The 14,750-nt window shown below is 43.3% G+C and overlaps 1 protein-coding gene across 1 annotated transcript in view; it reads left to right on the top strand.

Moving 5' to 3' along the window:
- Positions 1-14,750, top strand: part of LOC126428356 (ubiquitin carboxyl-terminal hydrolase 1) — a 77,981-nt gene that overhangs the window by 12,446 nt on the left and 50,785 nt on the right. The window contains exon 3 of the mRNA XM_050090287.1: positions 7,233-7,537. Within this exon, the coding sequence (XP_049946244.1) occupies positions 7,233-7,537 (305 nt within the window). The remainder of the gene's footprint in view (positions 1-7,232; positions 7,538-14,750) is intronic.

The following is a 14,750-nucleotide window of genomic DNA, read 5'->3' as shown; positions in this document are numbered from 1 at the left end:
GACTCGCCACCGGAGCTTTCCGGACAAGCCCTGTCAACAGCATACTTGTGGAGGCAGGTGTTGCTCCATTGCGGTTCCAGTGCCAACAATTACTAGCTGCTTATGCTACACACATTTGTAGATTGCCCGCGCATCCCAATTATCGTCTCCTGTTCCCTCAGTCAGTTGTCCATCTTCTGAAACGGTGGCCCCGGTCAGGGTGTACAATCGTGGTTCGCGTCAGAGCTCTTCTCTCCGGACTTGAGGTTTTCCGTCTTCCACCTTTTTTCCGGGCCCCTCTGCGTGTACCCCCGTGGTGTGTGCCCCGCCCGTGCCTTCGGCTCGATTTGTCACAAGGCCCGAAGGATTCAGTTCTTCCTGACGCCCTCTGCTGCCACTTTCTTTCAATCCTTTCCACGTTTCAAGGCTCTGATCTTGTCTATACTGACAGTTTGATGGTTGCTGGTCATGTCGGTTATGCTCTTACCCTAGGGGATCATTATGAACAACACTCTCAGAAAGTGACCTCAGGTCAGTTTTGCGGCAGAAGGTTCTTCGCGCCTGGGGTGAAGAATGGTGCACCCGGCCTTCACCTGGCAAACTTCGGGCCATCAAGAAGGCTACCGGTGCGTGGCGCTCCTACTTGCGGCCCTCCTGGCGGCCATATGTCGCGCTCTTGAGCACATCCGCTCGTGCCCTGGCGACTCATTTGTCCTGTCTACTGACTCCTTGAGCAGCCTACAAGCTGTCGACTAGTGCTACCCTCGCCATCCTTTGGTAGCATCCATTCAGGAGTCCATCTATGCCCTGGAATGGTCCCGTCATTCAGTGGTGTTTGTGTGGACCACTGGACACGTCGGAATCCCAGGCAACAAACTTGCCGACAGGCTGGCCAGACAGGCTACGCGGAAACCGCTTCTGGAGAGGGGGCGTCTCCGAAACTGACCTGCGTTCTGTCGTACGTTGCAGGGTTTTTTGGCTTTGGGAGACGGTATGGCATAACAGTATGCACAACAAACTGTGCGTCATTACGGAGACTACGAATGTGTGGAAGTCTTCCGTGTGGTCCTCTCGCAGGGAATCGGTTGTCTTCCGCCGGCTCCGCATTGGCCATACGCGGCTAACGCACGGTTATCTCCTCCGTCGTGAGGACCCACTTCGGTGTCGCTGTGGCTCACAAATGACTGTCGTCTCCACCTCTTGCTGGACTGCCCACTTTTAGCCGCTCTGCGGCAGATTTTTAACTTTCTCAGCACCCTGCTTTCGGTGTAGGGGGACAATGCCTCAACAGCAGTTTTATTTTTACATTTTATTCATGAGTGTGGGTTTTATCATGTGATTCAAGTTTCAGCACATGTCCTTTGTCCCTGTGTGTCCTCCACCCTAGCACTTTTATGGTGGAGGTTTTAATGTGTTGCAGAGTGGCTGGATTCTCCTTTTTGTTCTCGTGGCTGGCCAGCCACTGTAATGTGCTTTCTTGTTTTACTCTCTTCTACATGTTTCTTGCACATCTGTTGTTTTCTTGTCCGATTTTGTCCGTTTTTAGTGTTTGTTGCGCTTCTGTCATTTTTGTGGTTTTCTCCTTTTTTCCAGCTATGTTTTGTATGCCTTGATTGTTTTACTCCCACCTTTGTGGAATTATTTTAATCGGAACAAGGGACTGATGACCTACCAGTTTGGTCCCCCTCCCCCCTCTTTTAAACCAATCAATCAACCTATCCATGATTTTCTTTCTTCCTCTCTAACCTCCATCAAATATATGGCCAGTCATCTTCATTTGGACATGACAGTATCTCAGGAAGTGAACATGCTGACCGGTTGGCAGAGTTGGCTACCAGGATGCCAATTTTGGAAGTGGGGGGGGGGGGGGGTCCCCAGAATTGGACCTTTGATCGACTTTAAGCCATCAGTTGTTGGAGTTCTGGAAATTGGAAATGGCCAGACAGAGGGCAATAAAGGAGACCAAGATCACGTGGCATTCTTCACTTCACGCAGGGGATGCACTGTACTTTGTCGGCTATGCATCAGTTGAACTCCGCTCACACATGACCACATTCTCAGGCACGAGGACCCAACTTCCTGCCAATGTGGTGCCCATCGACTGCCCAAATTTGACTGCTTTTCAGCGCTATCTGAACCTTCCTGACATGCTACCTCTGGTGCTAGTGGGCGATGCCAAACTGGCTGACTTGGTTTTGTGTTTCACCCAAGAAGGTTGTTTCATTGACTGCCTGAGGGGCTGTAGGGGCTGCCCTTGCCTGCTCTGGCCCAGGGGCCCAATGGCAGCCCTTGCTCGGTAATCTGGCCTGGCTCTTACGCTTTCCACCTTTTTATTGTCCTGGCTCTTTTACTTTTGCTGTTTTTAATGTTTTATCTTTTCTAAAATTTTGTCTTACCTGTGCTACTCATTTTTGTGGGGTAACGGATAGTGAGGCAATGCTGGTGGGTTGCAGGGGGTGCATCTCCCACAGCATACTGCACTACAGGGACCTCAAAACTACATTCTGGGCAGAGAAGTTCATCCACCTTACCTCCCTAACACTCCCCTTATACTTCTCATTGATTTTCTCCCTATCTTATTGTATCTTGCTTACAGTCGGGCTTCCCATGATTTGCCTTTCTTATCCTTCTTCCGAGGATTGTTACTGGTTCGATACATATAGGATGAAGGGATAGACGACCTCACAGTTTGGTCCCAACTGACCAGCAGCCTGAGTAGTTTTGGGTGGATTCCCATGTTTGTTTTGGCAAATGCTGATCTAATCACAAAATTCCACTTAAGATATCGAGACAAACAAGCAGTTAAAATATACTAAAACACAGAATAAGGTGTGCATAATTCACAAGCAGGTGGAGCAAACATTTTCCCTCACTTACAGTATGTTGATAACTGTAGTGTCAGGAACAGCATTTGGTCACAAAGGTTAATAATTAGATTCAAAGTCCTGTATGCTAGAGAAAGGAAGAAGATGTTTTGTTCACAGCTATTGTAGGGTACAGTTTACATCGTTAGGTTAACTACCTTAGTGCCCACTGCTTCAATCACATAGATTGTATGGTCTGCACAGATTTTGTTTTTGTTCAGTTGAATGTGTATGCTCATGTGTAAATCGGAACACTATAAAAAACATTAGTGACGCTTTGCATGGCTGCCAGTCTGCGCATAATTAGTGTTCCAATGGGTTAATTTTAATTTTGTATAGCAAGTCAAAAAAAGAAGCAAGGTAGGCAAGTGGTTCTATTGATATTAATATTGGTCTCTCACCCAGCACTGAATTCTCGTCTGAAACATGTATTAGTGTACAAGGAATCACATTTAAATGTGATATCTATTTTGTCGTCAGTAATGATTAGTTTGTGTAGTAATTACAACAAATGTAATTTGATAAACATGTATTAGGCTTCCTGAAAAATAATGTCTCGGAGATAAGTTTTTTTATAGGCAGTTGTAACCAAGCCAGGTTGTCGTCGTGACTGTTACAGCTTTCTTTGATTTAGTTCACAAATTGCAGCGCCTAAACTTTCCATGCTAATTAAGGCTTTATTGTGGTCTTCTCTAAATGTGCTATTGACCAAAAAGCGGTTCTGTCATGAAATATTTTCATAAAACTTTTCAATCCCTATTTCACCATCCTTTTTTATTTTTATTGTTAAGCCTGTGAAATCTTTGACCTACAGTGGTGAAATTTATAGCTACAATTCACACTGCGCCTTAAGGATCCCACCAACCGCATTGGAGAAAAATGGCAAATTTTTGATGACCAATATTATATGTGAAATCTTAGGTTCTCTTGTTGCTACGCTGTATGTATATTAACTTAAATAAATAAATTTGTGTGTTTGCTGTACTTAAGTGATATTGCTAGTGGGCTGACTTCATTATGTGTCATATTCTCAGAGTATCTGCTGTCATTGGTTGCTAAGATCACATGACATGAGTTATGATTGGCTGACGAAAGCACATCATGCAGTGCATCTTTATTTCATTGCTTTGAAAACTATCATGCTGTATTTCATGAAATTCTTGTTTATACTTTCGGAAATACACGATGCACATGCTGCTGCACTTCTTTCCAAAACAGGTTGTTCTTTATTGAGTTTAATTTCCTAGTGCTGATAAGCTATACACTGGTGTATAAAACCTTTACCATTCCAAGATTTTGTAAGTTTTACAGCTCCAGTGGAAAGTATATTGTCACTTGACACTGAAAAATGTGCTTTCAATAAGGATATAGTGTATTTTCACCCAGAAAAAATTGTATTTTTAATCAGGAAATCCCAGAAAAATCTGTGAATTTTTTTGCCCGCATATACTCCCTGCGTAGTAAAAATTTTGGAGTAAGGTGGCCTGGCTGTTTGGCATTGTGATACCATCTTGGGCCCAAGCCAAAGGCATATATTGGATGTTTCGATACTTCAAATGTCCTTTAACCCTTGAGCAGAAGCACCTTTGTGTAAAGTGTGCCAACCACAAATAACCTTGTCTTGTACCATTCTATTGTTTACAATTGCGAGCACATACCTACTCCTTCATTACTGTTTCACATAACACATATATTTAAAAACAAAGATGATGTGACTTACTATACGAAAGCGCTGGCAGGTCGATAGAAACACAAACACACATACATACACACAAAATTCAAGCTTTCGCAACAAACTGTTGCCTCATCAGGAAAGAGGGAAGGAGAGGGAAAGACGAAAGGATGTGGATTTTAAGGGAGAGGGTAAGGAGTCATTCCAATCCCGGGAGCGGAAAGACTTACCTTAGGGGGAAAAAAGGACGGGTATACACTCGCGCGCGCGCACACACACACATATCCATCCACACATATACAGACACAAGCAGACATATTTAGGTCTTTAAATATGTCTGCTTGTGTCTGTATATGTGTGGATGGATATGGGTGTGTGTGCGAGTGTATACCCGTCCTTTTTTCCCCCTAAGGTAAGTCTTTCCGCTCCTGGGACTGGAATGACTCCTTACCCTCTCCCTTAAAACCCACATCCTTTCGTCTTTCCCTCTCCTTCCCTCTTTCCTGATGAGGCAACAGTTTGTTGCAAAATCTTGAATTTTGTGTGTATGTATGTGTCTGTTTGTGTTTCTATCAACCTGCCAGCGCTTTCGTATGGTAAGTCACATCATCTTTGTTTTTAAATATATTTTTCCCGCATGGAATGTTTCCCTCTATTTTTTTTTTTTAATTCCGATTTTGGCCGTCTAGGGACCGCGTTAAACAACTATTTTTCAATGTACATTTCTCCTATTGCGCTCCTCCTCTTTTCTCTTCTGCCAATATGTCTTCATCCTCTCTCTGTGCTGCTCCCTTCGGTCTTCTGTCCACACTGTTCCTCCAGTTCTTCTCTTCTTCACTTCAAATCCTTCAAAATGTTGAATTTTGTCTCTCATTAAGTCTCTGTTGGTTATATCATCTTCTCCTATACCCATCTCCTCTAAGTCTGCTTTGACTTCTTTGAACCAGGTAATTTGGGTTCTTGTCAAAAAACATGAATATTTTCTTTGTCAGCCTTTCATCATTCATTCTTTTCAAATGGACGTAAAAGCTTACTCTTCTCTTCCTCATAGTATCTCCCACTTTCTCAATTTTGTCATACATTTCTCTATTACTTCTAAGCTTCCAAGTCCCATTCTCAAACCTCGGCCCAAGTACTCTTCTAATGATTTTTCGCTCCTTTTTTGCTATAGCTTCCATTTCCTTGTTAGTGTTCATTGTTAAACATTCAGATGCATACAGACACTCTGGCTTAATCACAGTGTTGTAGTGCCTTATTTTTGCGTTAATTGATACTGACTTCTTGTTGTACACATTCTTTGTTAGCTGGAATGCCATTTCCATTTTTCTTGTTCTTGTTTTATTTCCTTCTTTATCTGAAGCATTGGGCTGGATGATTTCCCCTAAATATTTGAAATTAGAAACCTTCTTTATCTGGCCATACTTTGTAATCATATTGTTCGGTGCCTCTTTTACATTGGTTAGGTACTCTGTCTTTTCAAAGGAGATTTTCAGTCCTGCTTTTTCTGCTGTTTCATTCAGAATATTGATCTGTTTGACTGCTTCTTCCAAACTTCCTGCCAGAATCGCTAAGTCATCAGCAAAAGCGAGGCAATCTATTTCTAATCCATCCTTTATTCTTCCTAATCTGATTTTTTGTATTCCTTCTTCAGTCGTTTTCTTCCTCCACTCTCTAATAACTTTTTCTAACACACAGTTGAATAGGGTAGGTGACAACCCATCTCCTTGTCTTAATCCTGTTCTGATTTTGAATGGTCTGGATACCTCACCACGGAACTTTACTTTTGCATAGGTATCCGTAAGTGTTTCTTTGACGATTGCGACTGTTTTCTTGTCTGCTCCAAACTCACTAAGGATGTTAACCAAGGTTGTTCTGTCAACGGAGTCGTACGCCTTCTTGAAGTCAACAAACGTGATAAAGATGTCTTTTCCTCTTAATCGTCTATATTTATTAATTAACTTCAAATTTAAAATTTGCTCCATACAAGATCTTCCCTTCCTAAAGCCTGCTTGGTATTCACCAATTTCTTGATCAAGTTGTTTCTCCAATCTGTTTTGTAGGGCCTTAGATAGAATTTTATACGTTACCGGAAGTAAAGATATCCCTCTATTATATTGATAACAGTAATAATTTGTGTTGACATACATCCAAGTGAGAACCGTACTGTAATATAAAGTAAACATAGGCAGGTGAGAAAAAAGTTTTGTTCCAGGCAAGGAAATGACGCAGATTCTAAGCTAGCAGTACAATTCCACAATTACGCAATTACCTGTTATGTAATTAGTAAACAAATAATTTTTGGCAGGTTCAGATGCAGCTGCACTGTTTAATGCTTAGAGTAGGTCATTTCTATTTGGCAATAGTGACATAATGAAAGGTTTATTTTCTTACTGTTTACTTCAAACAGTGATTTAGGTCATGTAATGTAAGTTTATTTTATCATTGTTTAATCACATGGAGTAAACTGACGTTTTGCTCATAAGTGTTTACCTTGGTAACATAAAAACAGTTGTTCTTTGCATGGGTACGAAGTATGCTTGTTACGAAAAACGACGCACTGGCGTGAGGATTAACTTCAGAATTACCTTCATAAAATATTGTTATAACACATTCTTTAGCTTGGGTGTAGAAAGCTTAATGAATGTGGTCTGGATGCAGAGAGTCCTCTCTGTCACACAGACTTCCAGTTGCAACAATCTGCTCCCTTGTGCCGGCAGGTGAAATCGTCATCCCTGGGCCGCAATGTTGGCCTCGGGGGCCTGGGAGTGGGCGGTTCGGGGAAGAGCTGGAGCAGCAAAGATCTGCCGTCGCTGGGGGGCGGTTCAGGTGGCGGAGTGGGCAGCTCGGCACTGTCATCCGGCTCTGCCAACTGTGCACCCTTTGGCGTGGGGCCTGCGGACGGTCGGTCCCGCCTGCGGGCGGTGACGGAGCGGCTGCACGACCTGTACTGCAGCATGCGGCAGGCGGAGCAGCGCGACGGCCCCGAGCCCTTCCAGCCGGATGTCTTCCTGCATGCCCTCAGGTCAGCAGCTTGTGCTCGGTGTTGTGGTTGTCACTAGAGATCAGAGATCGAGTGAATACAATACTAATGTTGTGGGTTGCCTACATCATTTATGAAAGCTCTGATTTTTAAATAATGCTAACAGGCTTCCTTCCTTCTTTCCCGCTGTGGTTCTGAGAGTATGAAGAGTCTGATAACTGTGGTGCTGTTGTCAGGTCATATTGCTCAATTCATTGTCTCTTGCTGAAGCATGCAAGAGTTGAAAAGCTTGTTGTGACTTATTGTCAGCACGGATGATGAGTTCAGTCTTGTTGCTGTAAAATAGCACTGACAAAGTAAAATGACAGATTGTTGGGATCAGGTGGCCTTGTAAAGAAACAGTGTTTTGTGATTTTTTTGTATGTGTGGATAGGGGGGGGGGGGGGGTGAGGGAGGGGGCAGGGGGTGGTAAGATGAAAATTGATGCAAAGCACACAATTGGAAATGTGTTCCTTTCAAGGAGGAACAATATCTGGTATAAGTTTCACTAGATTGTCCACACTTCAGATGAAAACATACAAATTTTGTACAGTGCAAACAAAATGAATGTATTCATGTTTATTCCACTTCCAGCGTGAGAAAACATGAGTTCTATGTTGAATGAAAACTGGGCACAGAGCATTGTTAATGTTATACCCCTGAACCGTGGGTTCCTTTTTAAGGAATATTCTTAAGAATTTATTCTACTTACTAGCAGTTCATCAAGAACACGAACACATTTAATCACACTATGTGAGCGTGGAAGTAGTTGCCAGGCAGTAATTGATGAAATCATAATGAAATTGCTTTTAACAAATGGGAATTTTATTTACTTTACTAGCGTCTAAAAACATTTTTTAAAAGAAACATATTTAAAATTATAATCAGAAAGCACACTCTAAATATCAAGTTACAATTTATTCAGAGGCAGAAAGAAACAAATTTTTGACTGCATGAGCTTTCGGGCTGAGAACCTTGCCGCTCCCTTTTGACAGGGCCGTAGTTGCGACCGCTCACAACCACCTCTGAAAGAGTACCCTGGTGCCAATCTGCAACACAGATTACTTTAAACTAAAAGCTTTAACAATTCACACAAGCACACAAACTATGCACCCCGTAGGAGAGATGGAAATGGTACAAAACACTAAAATTAAAAAATTACTTTCCCATCAAAGATGCAACTTGATTTTAACTTCTAAGAAAAGTCTTACGGTGGGAGGGGTGGCAACTGTATGTACTAAAATGACCATTTAAATAAAAGCCCATGAAATGCAATCTTGTATAAAATCATACAAGGTGCCCAAACAAGTTAACATGCTCTACAGTACACAGATACCGCCTTTCAAGGTGATAGGCAAGATCAAAACATATTTCATAAATTAGGCCATTACACTCCAAGCAATAAATTCGTTAACACACCAAAACTGAGAAACATGACAGAGGCAGCTCCGAACGACAGACAGACACTAACTGCCTAACAAATGTGGACGATTTCTCAAGAAGACCTGGCGTAGCACCCCAAAATCGCTCTCCCGAACCGTCCACTGCCAGCCGCTTCAACGGATGCAGGAAGGCGCGCCGATCTCCCGTCTTTCCTGGTCCACACCAACCGACCGACTGCTCTGCTGCTTCGTCCACGACAGCTGCTCCGTCGCGACTGCTCTGCTGGTGCATCTCCCACTCACTTCCAGACACACGACGGCGGAAATACTGGCTCGGACCCAGCCATGCAGAGGAAGCACGCCCACTGGCAAAACGACGTCCCTGCACCAGGAAAGGACCAAGCCAAGCTCCACAAGATGGTAATTGACCGAGGCCGCGGCGTGTAAATCACGAAGGTAGTCCTGAACTCGCTCGCTCGCTCAGACAAAATGCGTTTCTAAACCTGTTAACTTGCAGCTGGGCCTATAAGTACTAACGTGAATTGCATCATCCACTGGAATCTGCTGTTATGAAGTCTTACTGATTAACAGTACTACAGAAAAATTAAATTTAAGATCAATACTCGATAAAAATGGTATAACGGCTTGTTTACAGCATTCAGTCTCTTCTGCCTGACAGTACTCATTACATGCTGGAAGTGGTGCCTTATGCAACTGATAATCGTTTTAGCATGATTTTATTTTATTGTACGCCAGTACTGCCATAATTAATTCTAAGTAGGCCCATGGAGTTCCCATCATTATGGGACTAATAACAGTTGTTGTTGTTGTCTTCAGTCCTGAGACTGGTTTGATGCAGCTCTCCATGCTACTCTATCCTGTGCAAGCTTCTTCATCTCCCAGTACCTACTGCAACCTACATCCTTCTGAATCTGCTTAGTGTATTCATCTCTTGGTCTCCCTCTATGATTTTTACCCTCCATGCTGCCCTCCAATGCTAAATTTGTGATCCCTTGATGCCTCAAAACATGCCCTACCAACTGATCCCTTCTTCTAGTCAAGTTGTGCCACAAACTTCTCTTCTCCCCAATCCTATTCAATACCTCCTCATTAGTTATGTGATCTACCCACCTTATCTTCGGCATTCTTCTGTAGCACCACATTTCGAAAGCTTCTATTCTCTTCTTGTCCAAACTAGTTATCATCCATGTTTCACTTCCATACGTGGCTACACTCCATACAAATACTTTCAGAAACGACTTCCTGACACTTAAATCTATACTCGATGTTAACAAATTTCTCTTCTTCAGAAACTATTTCCTTGCCATTGCCAGTCTACATTTTATATCCTCTCTACTTCGACCATCATCAGTTATTTTACTCCCTAAATAGCAAAACTCCTTTACTACTTTAAGTGTCTCATTTCCTAATCTAATTCCCTCAGCATCACCCGATTTAATTTGACTACATTCCATTATCCTCGTTTTGCTTTTGTTGATATTCATCTTATATCCTCCTTTCAAGACACTGTCCATTCCGTTCAACTGCTCTTCCAAGTACATACTAATAACAGTAAGATTCCATAATAGAGGATTCCAGTAGAAGATTCAGTTTTCGTTTGTACTGGCACGCCTAGTTGCGAGTTAACAGAGGTGTAAAAACGTAGTTTGCCTGTTGATCTGAGCGAGCGAGCGCAGGACTACCTTTGTGACGTACGCGCCGCGGCCTGTCTTTCTCGTAGGCCTCATAATTGACGGGGCCCAGAAGCGCTCGGAGAACCAGTTACACCACGACGCCGCAGCTCGCACCGGCCAGACTGATGTCGTGGGTTGACTCCTGTTGCTGTCCTGTTGACCACGAGGTAGCTACCCCTCGCTATACAGCACAGCTCACTGGACTCACGTGGCGACCTCACATGCGCTGAGGCTCAAGGCGAGCAAGTCATCCTGTGTCTCAGTGCGCAACTGACCAACCAATTGATCCAACCACCAGTGAACATTGCCTGAGCAAACTGGAGCAGACTGGCGGCCTAATGCGCAGATTCAGATGCAGGAACTAAGCCCTGACGGGGCGACCACTCGCTGCGTTCTCTCACTGGCGGAGTGGAAAGACTCTCATTTTGCCGGCTTTAAAGGTTGTTCTGAACAACAAACATACTAGCACTGCACACGACAGACACACTAACTGCCTCGCAAATGCGGACGAGCGACAGACTAGCAAGCAGGGGATGGGAGACTGGCCCAGACTGACTGACTGACCCACTGACCCACTATGACCGACCCCAGACTGACTCACTCACCGACTCCCAGGCTGACCCCTTGGTGAGCTCATAGCATCCCTTAAATGCACGTGAACAGCAACCTTTCCCCCTTTCCCACCAGAGGGAGACACGAAAGCTGCAATTGCCACAGCAGCGCCACTGCCAGAAATGGAGGGCGACTGCCTCACACTATGTGTTGTGGCGTGCTCTTCAAAACAGCAATTTTTACCACGGCTCAATCCCTGTGGCAAAAAAAGTGTGCTATTTCTGTAGTCGTTTCACCGTGGCAACTTGCGTGTATGAACTAATGGCAAGTTGTGTAGCTTAGTATTCATTTGTATTATTTATTTTAATAGTCACTGTTTAGAGATTGCACTTCATCCATGTCCCATTTTCTCATACTGTCACTACACACTGGGTAATGCCTCAAAAGTGTGTGAATTGCAAAGTAATTTTTAGACATTCTCTCAATAGATTTCAAATATTGAAATAAATTAGTAGCAGTCTTCAAAAAAGTTGCGCCTGTATAAATGTATGTATAACTCTACAATGTTCACTGCTAATGGATCGGTCATATGCTGGTATTAAATTGCTTCTGTCATTCAGGCAGGTTGGATGTTTGTGACATTTCAACTTGCTGTTGAGAATGGTTATAAAGGCAAAATCGTGATTGTGTGAAATAAATGAAGAATAATTTGCAGTTGAATGGTAGAAATTTCTTTCAAAACGTGGAAGGAATGCTGTGAGTCTGCAGTTCTATTTGTGAACTCTTGTACTTGCTCTCGTTTTTGAGCAAGCTGAATCAGACAGCAGACATGGGTGTCGAGTTGACTGTAGTGGAGACTAGAGTGTCAAGTTTATGGGCACATGGAGACTGCAAGTTTGGAGATGACATTTTAGCACTCGCTGTCAGATTTAAAGCGAGTAGAGTGTTCATTTCTGATCTAGTTTCAGTGCCGTCAAAGATACTGTGTGAATTGTGCACTTTTGTAACAGTAATAATAATCTTGTCATGTCTTTAACATGCTAATACAGTCTAGACACTGTATTTTGGCGGTCAATCTGGCCGCTGTCTTGAGGTGAGAGCAGTGTTTGCTACTTTTTACAGGGAATGATTATCACCGTGAATGGCAATCCTTCTGTATGCCGCAGAGAACAAAAAATGCCTTCGTGAGAAATCACTATTTCTGTCCCATTATGCAGAATGAAGCCACAGTGCTCCAGAGGGATTGGACGTGGATTGAGGAGTGCGATGGAGCTTGGAAGTGTCTTATTTCTCAGCTCTCGACCTGAACAGACATTACTTTCCTATCCTCTAGGAAACCACACTCAGGCAGACTCAGTGGCCTCCCGAGGCACTGACGTCTCTTTTACTTGGGAAAGTTCGTGATGAATTCACAATGGACTGTAGCACAGTTTCATGTTGGACTAATTGTATTTGTGGTGGTCATATAAGTGTAGATGATAATTGGATGAAAACCAAAAACCTCATCAGAAGAATGAATTGTGAACCTTGCACAGACACTCCTGAAGGAGATTGCAGTGCAACTTGAGGAATTCTCTGAAGCCATGGGAATTCCTCCAGTGTCAGTATTTCGTATTCTGACAAATACTTTGAAGAAAAGAGAAATTTCTGCAAGATGGGTCCCACTCTGTGTGACTGAAGAGAAGCAGAAACACCTGGACATTGCAACTTTGCTCAGAGACTTGATAGTGAAAGTCAGTTTCTTGTGTCAAAGTGACACTATAGATGAAACATGGGTCAGAAACTTTGAACCAGAGTTGAAATCACAGCCAGATGAGTGGACAACTTTAGATTCTCCATGTAAAAAAAAAAAAATATTATACGTATGCTCAATCAAATGATGACTTTTTTCCTTATGGTCACCAAGGAATCATCGTGGCAGATAGTCCCATGTGGAACAGTGTCATAGCAGTGTATTATCTTAACATCATGCAAAACGTGCACAGAAAAATGCACAAAAAAACTGACCTCAGTTGCTCAAGGCTGGGCCACTCATCCTCCACAACAGTGCTAGTCCGCATATCGGCAGTGTTGTAACCTAAAAACTGGGAAGTGTTGCTGCATTCTCCTTACAGTGTGGACACGGGCCCTCCAGACTTCGGCGTGTTCCCGAAGTTGAAAAAGCCTTCATGTGGACATCATTGTCTTTCTGTGGAAGAGCTTTCTGCCACTGTTACCTGAGCCATTTGCAGACGACGTGGTGTCTTGGATGGAATAACATGTCTTCTGAGACGTTGGGATTCAGTCGTAGAGAAGCAGGGAGACTATATCTAAGGACTGTAAAGAGGTATTGAAGAAAGAAAAAAAGTGTAAGTAAAAAATTGGTGTGCATTATTTATGAAATGCTCGTCTTAATTGATAGATTGGACCTTCTGTGCAGTGCTACTAGCCCATGCTACGTGATTCCCCCTTCTGTAGTTGAGTGAGTGCACTGAAAAAGAACTCGGATCTATTTGAGCTATGAAAGATGTAAACCATTTTGTGACAACTCTCCTGTAGTGTAATTGCATACTCTTATCTGTACAATTACTTTTACAGCTTTGAGTGATATGGAGTCCTAATATATTGTAGCTCACAATACGTTATAACATGCACTGCTGTACTGATTTTGACACTAGAGACTCGTGTGACAGTTCTGATATGTTTTTCGTTTGTTCGAGTATTTTCATTCTTGCCCACACCCTTTTCTCTGTGACTTCAAAAGTTCTGCCAAGCTGCAGTGCCAAAGCATAAGTGAGCCTCCACAGCTGGTGGAGATGCACATTTGCCATCGCACCTCATCAACATGCTGAGATGACTTCCTTTTGTATCCATCTGGATATACTGGATTTGCTGTATTGGCCTCAGGTAATGTGGAGCTGCTTGTCCTAACCCTGCTGCAGAGAAAATTATTCTCGTAGCAGGAGTGGTCTCTGGTGATGTGGAGGTTAGTTTACCTCAGGCAGCTGCAGAGAAAATTATTCTCACAGTAGGTCAGGCCTACGTTGTCGTCCCTGGTGTGACTGATGGCGCAGTTCTACAATGAGATGATTGTGAGATTGACAAAACTTTTTGTAGAAGGGACGTGTGCTCTTCCGGATTCTGTCGCACGAAGTGGGATTAGCATCTTTGCACCGCAGACGAGTTGAATACGGCCTCAGGAGGTGCAGAGTGAGTTTGAGGGCAGTTCTGCAGATCTGTTATGTACATCGGTGGCCTTCTCCCACACTACAGCGATGTACTCTTAATGCTGGTCGACAAGTGTTGGGTAGTGTAATGCTGTGATACGGCTGCAGTGACAACTGTGGATTAAGCAGAAGCTGTGAGGTGCGGAGATGCCCCACTGCTCTGCTTCTGATGCCACGTATATACAGGGTGTTACAAAACGGTACGGCCAAACTTTCAGGAAACATTCCTCACACACAAAGAAAGAAAATATGTTATGTGGACATGTGTCCGGAAACGCTTACTTTCCATGTTAGAGCTCATTTTATTACTTCTCTTCAAATCACATTAATCATGGAATGGAAACATACAGCAACAGAACGTACCATTGTGACTTCAAACACT

This window comes from Schistocerca serialis, chromosome 12 (assembly GCF_023864345.2).
Source record: "Schistocerca serialis cubense isolate TAMUIC-IGC-003099 chromosome 12, iqSchSeri2.2, whole genome shotgun sequence".
In the NCBI taxonomy this organism is placed as follows: domain Eukaryota; kingdom Metazoa; phylum Arthropoda; class Insecta; order Orthoptera; family Acrididae; genus Schistocerca; species Schistocerca serialis.
The sequence above is the reverse complement of the archived record's forward strand: the minus strand, read 5'-3'. Positions and strand labels throughout refer to the sequence as shown.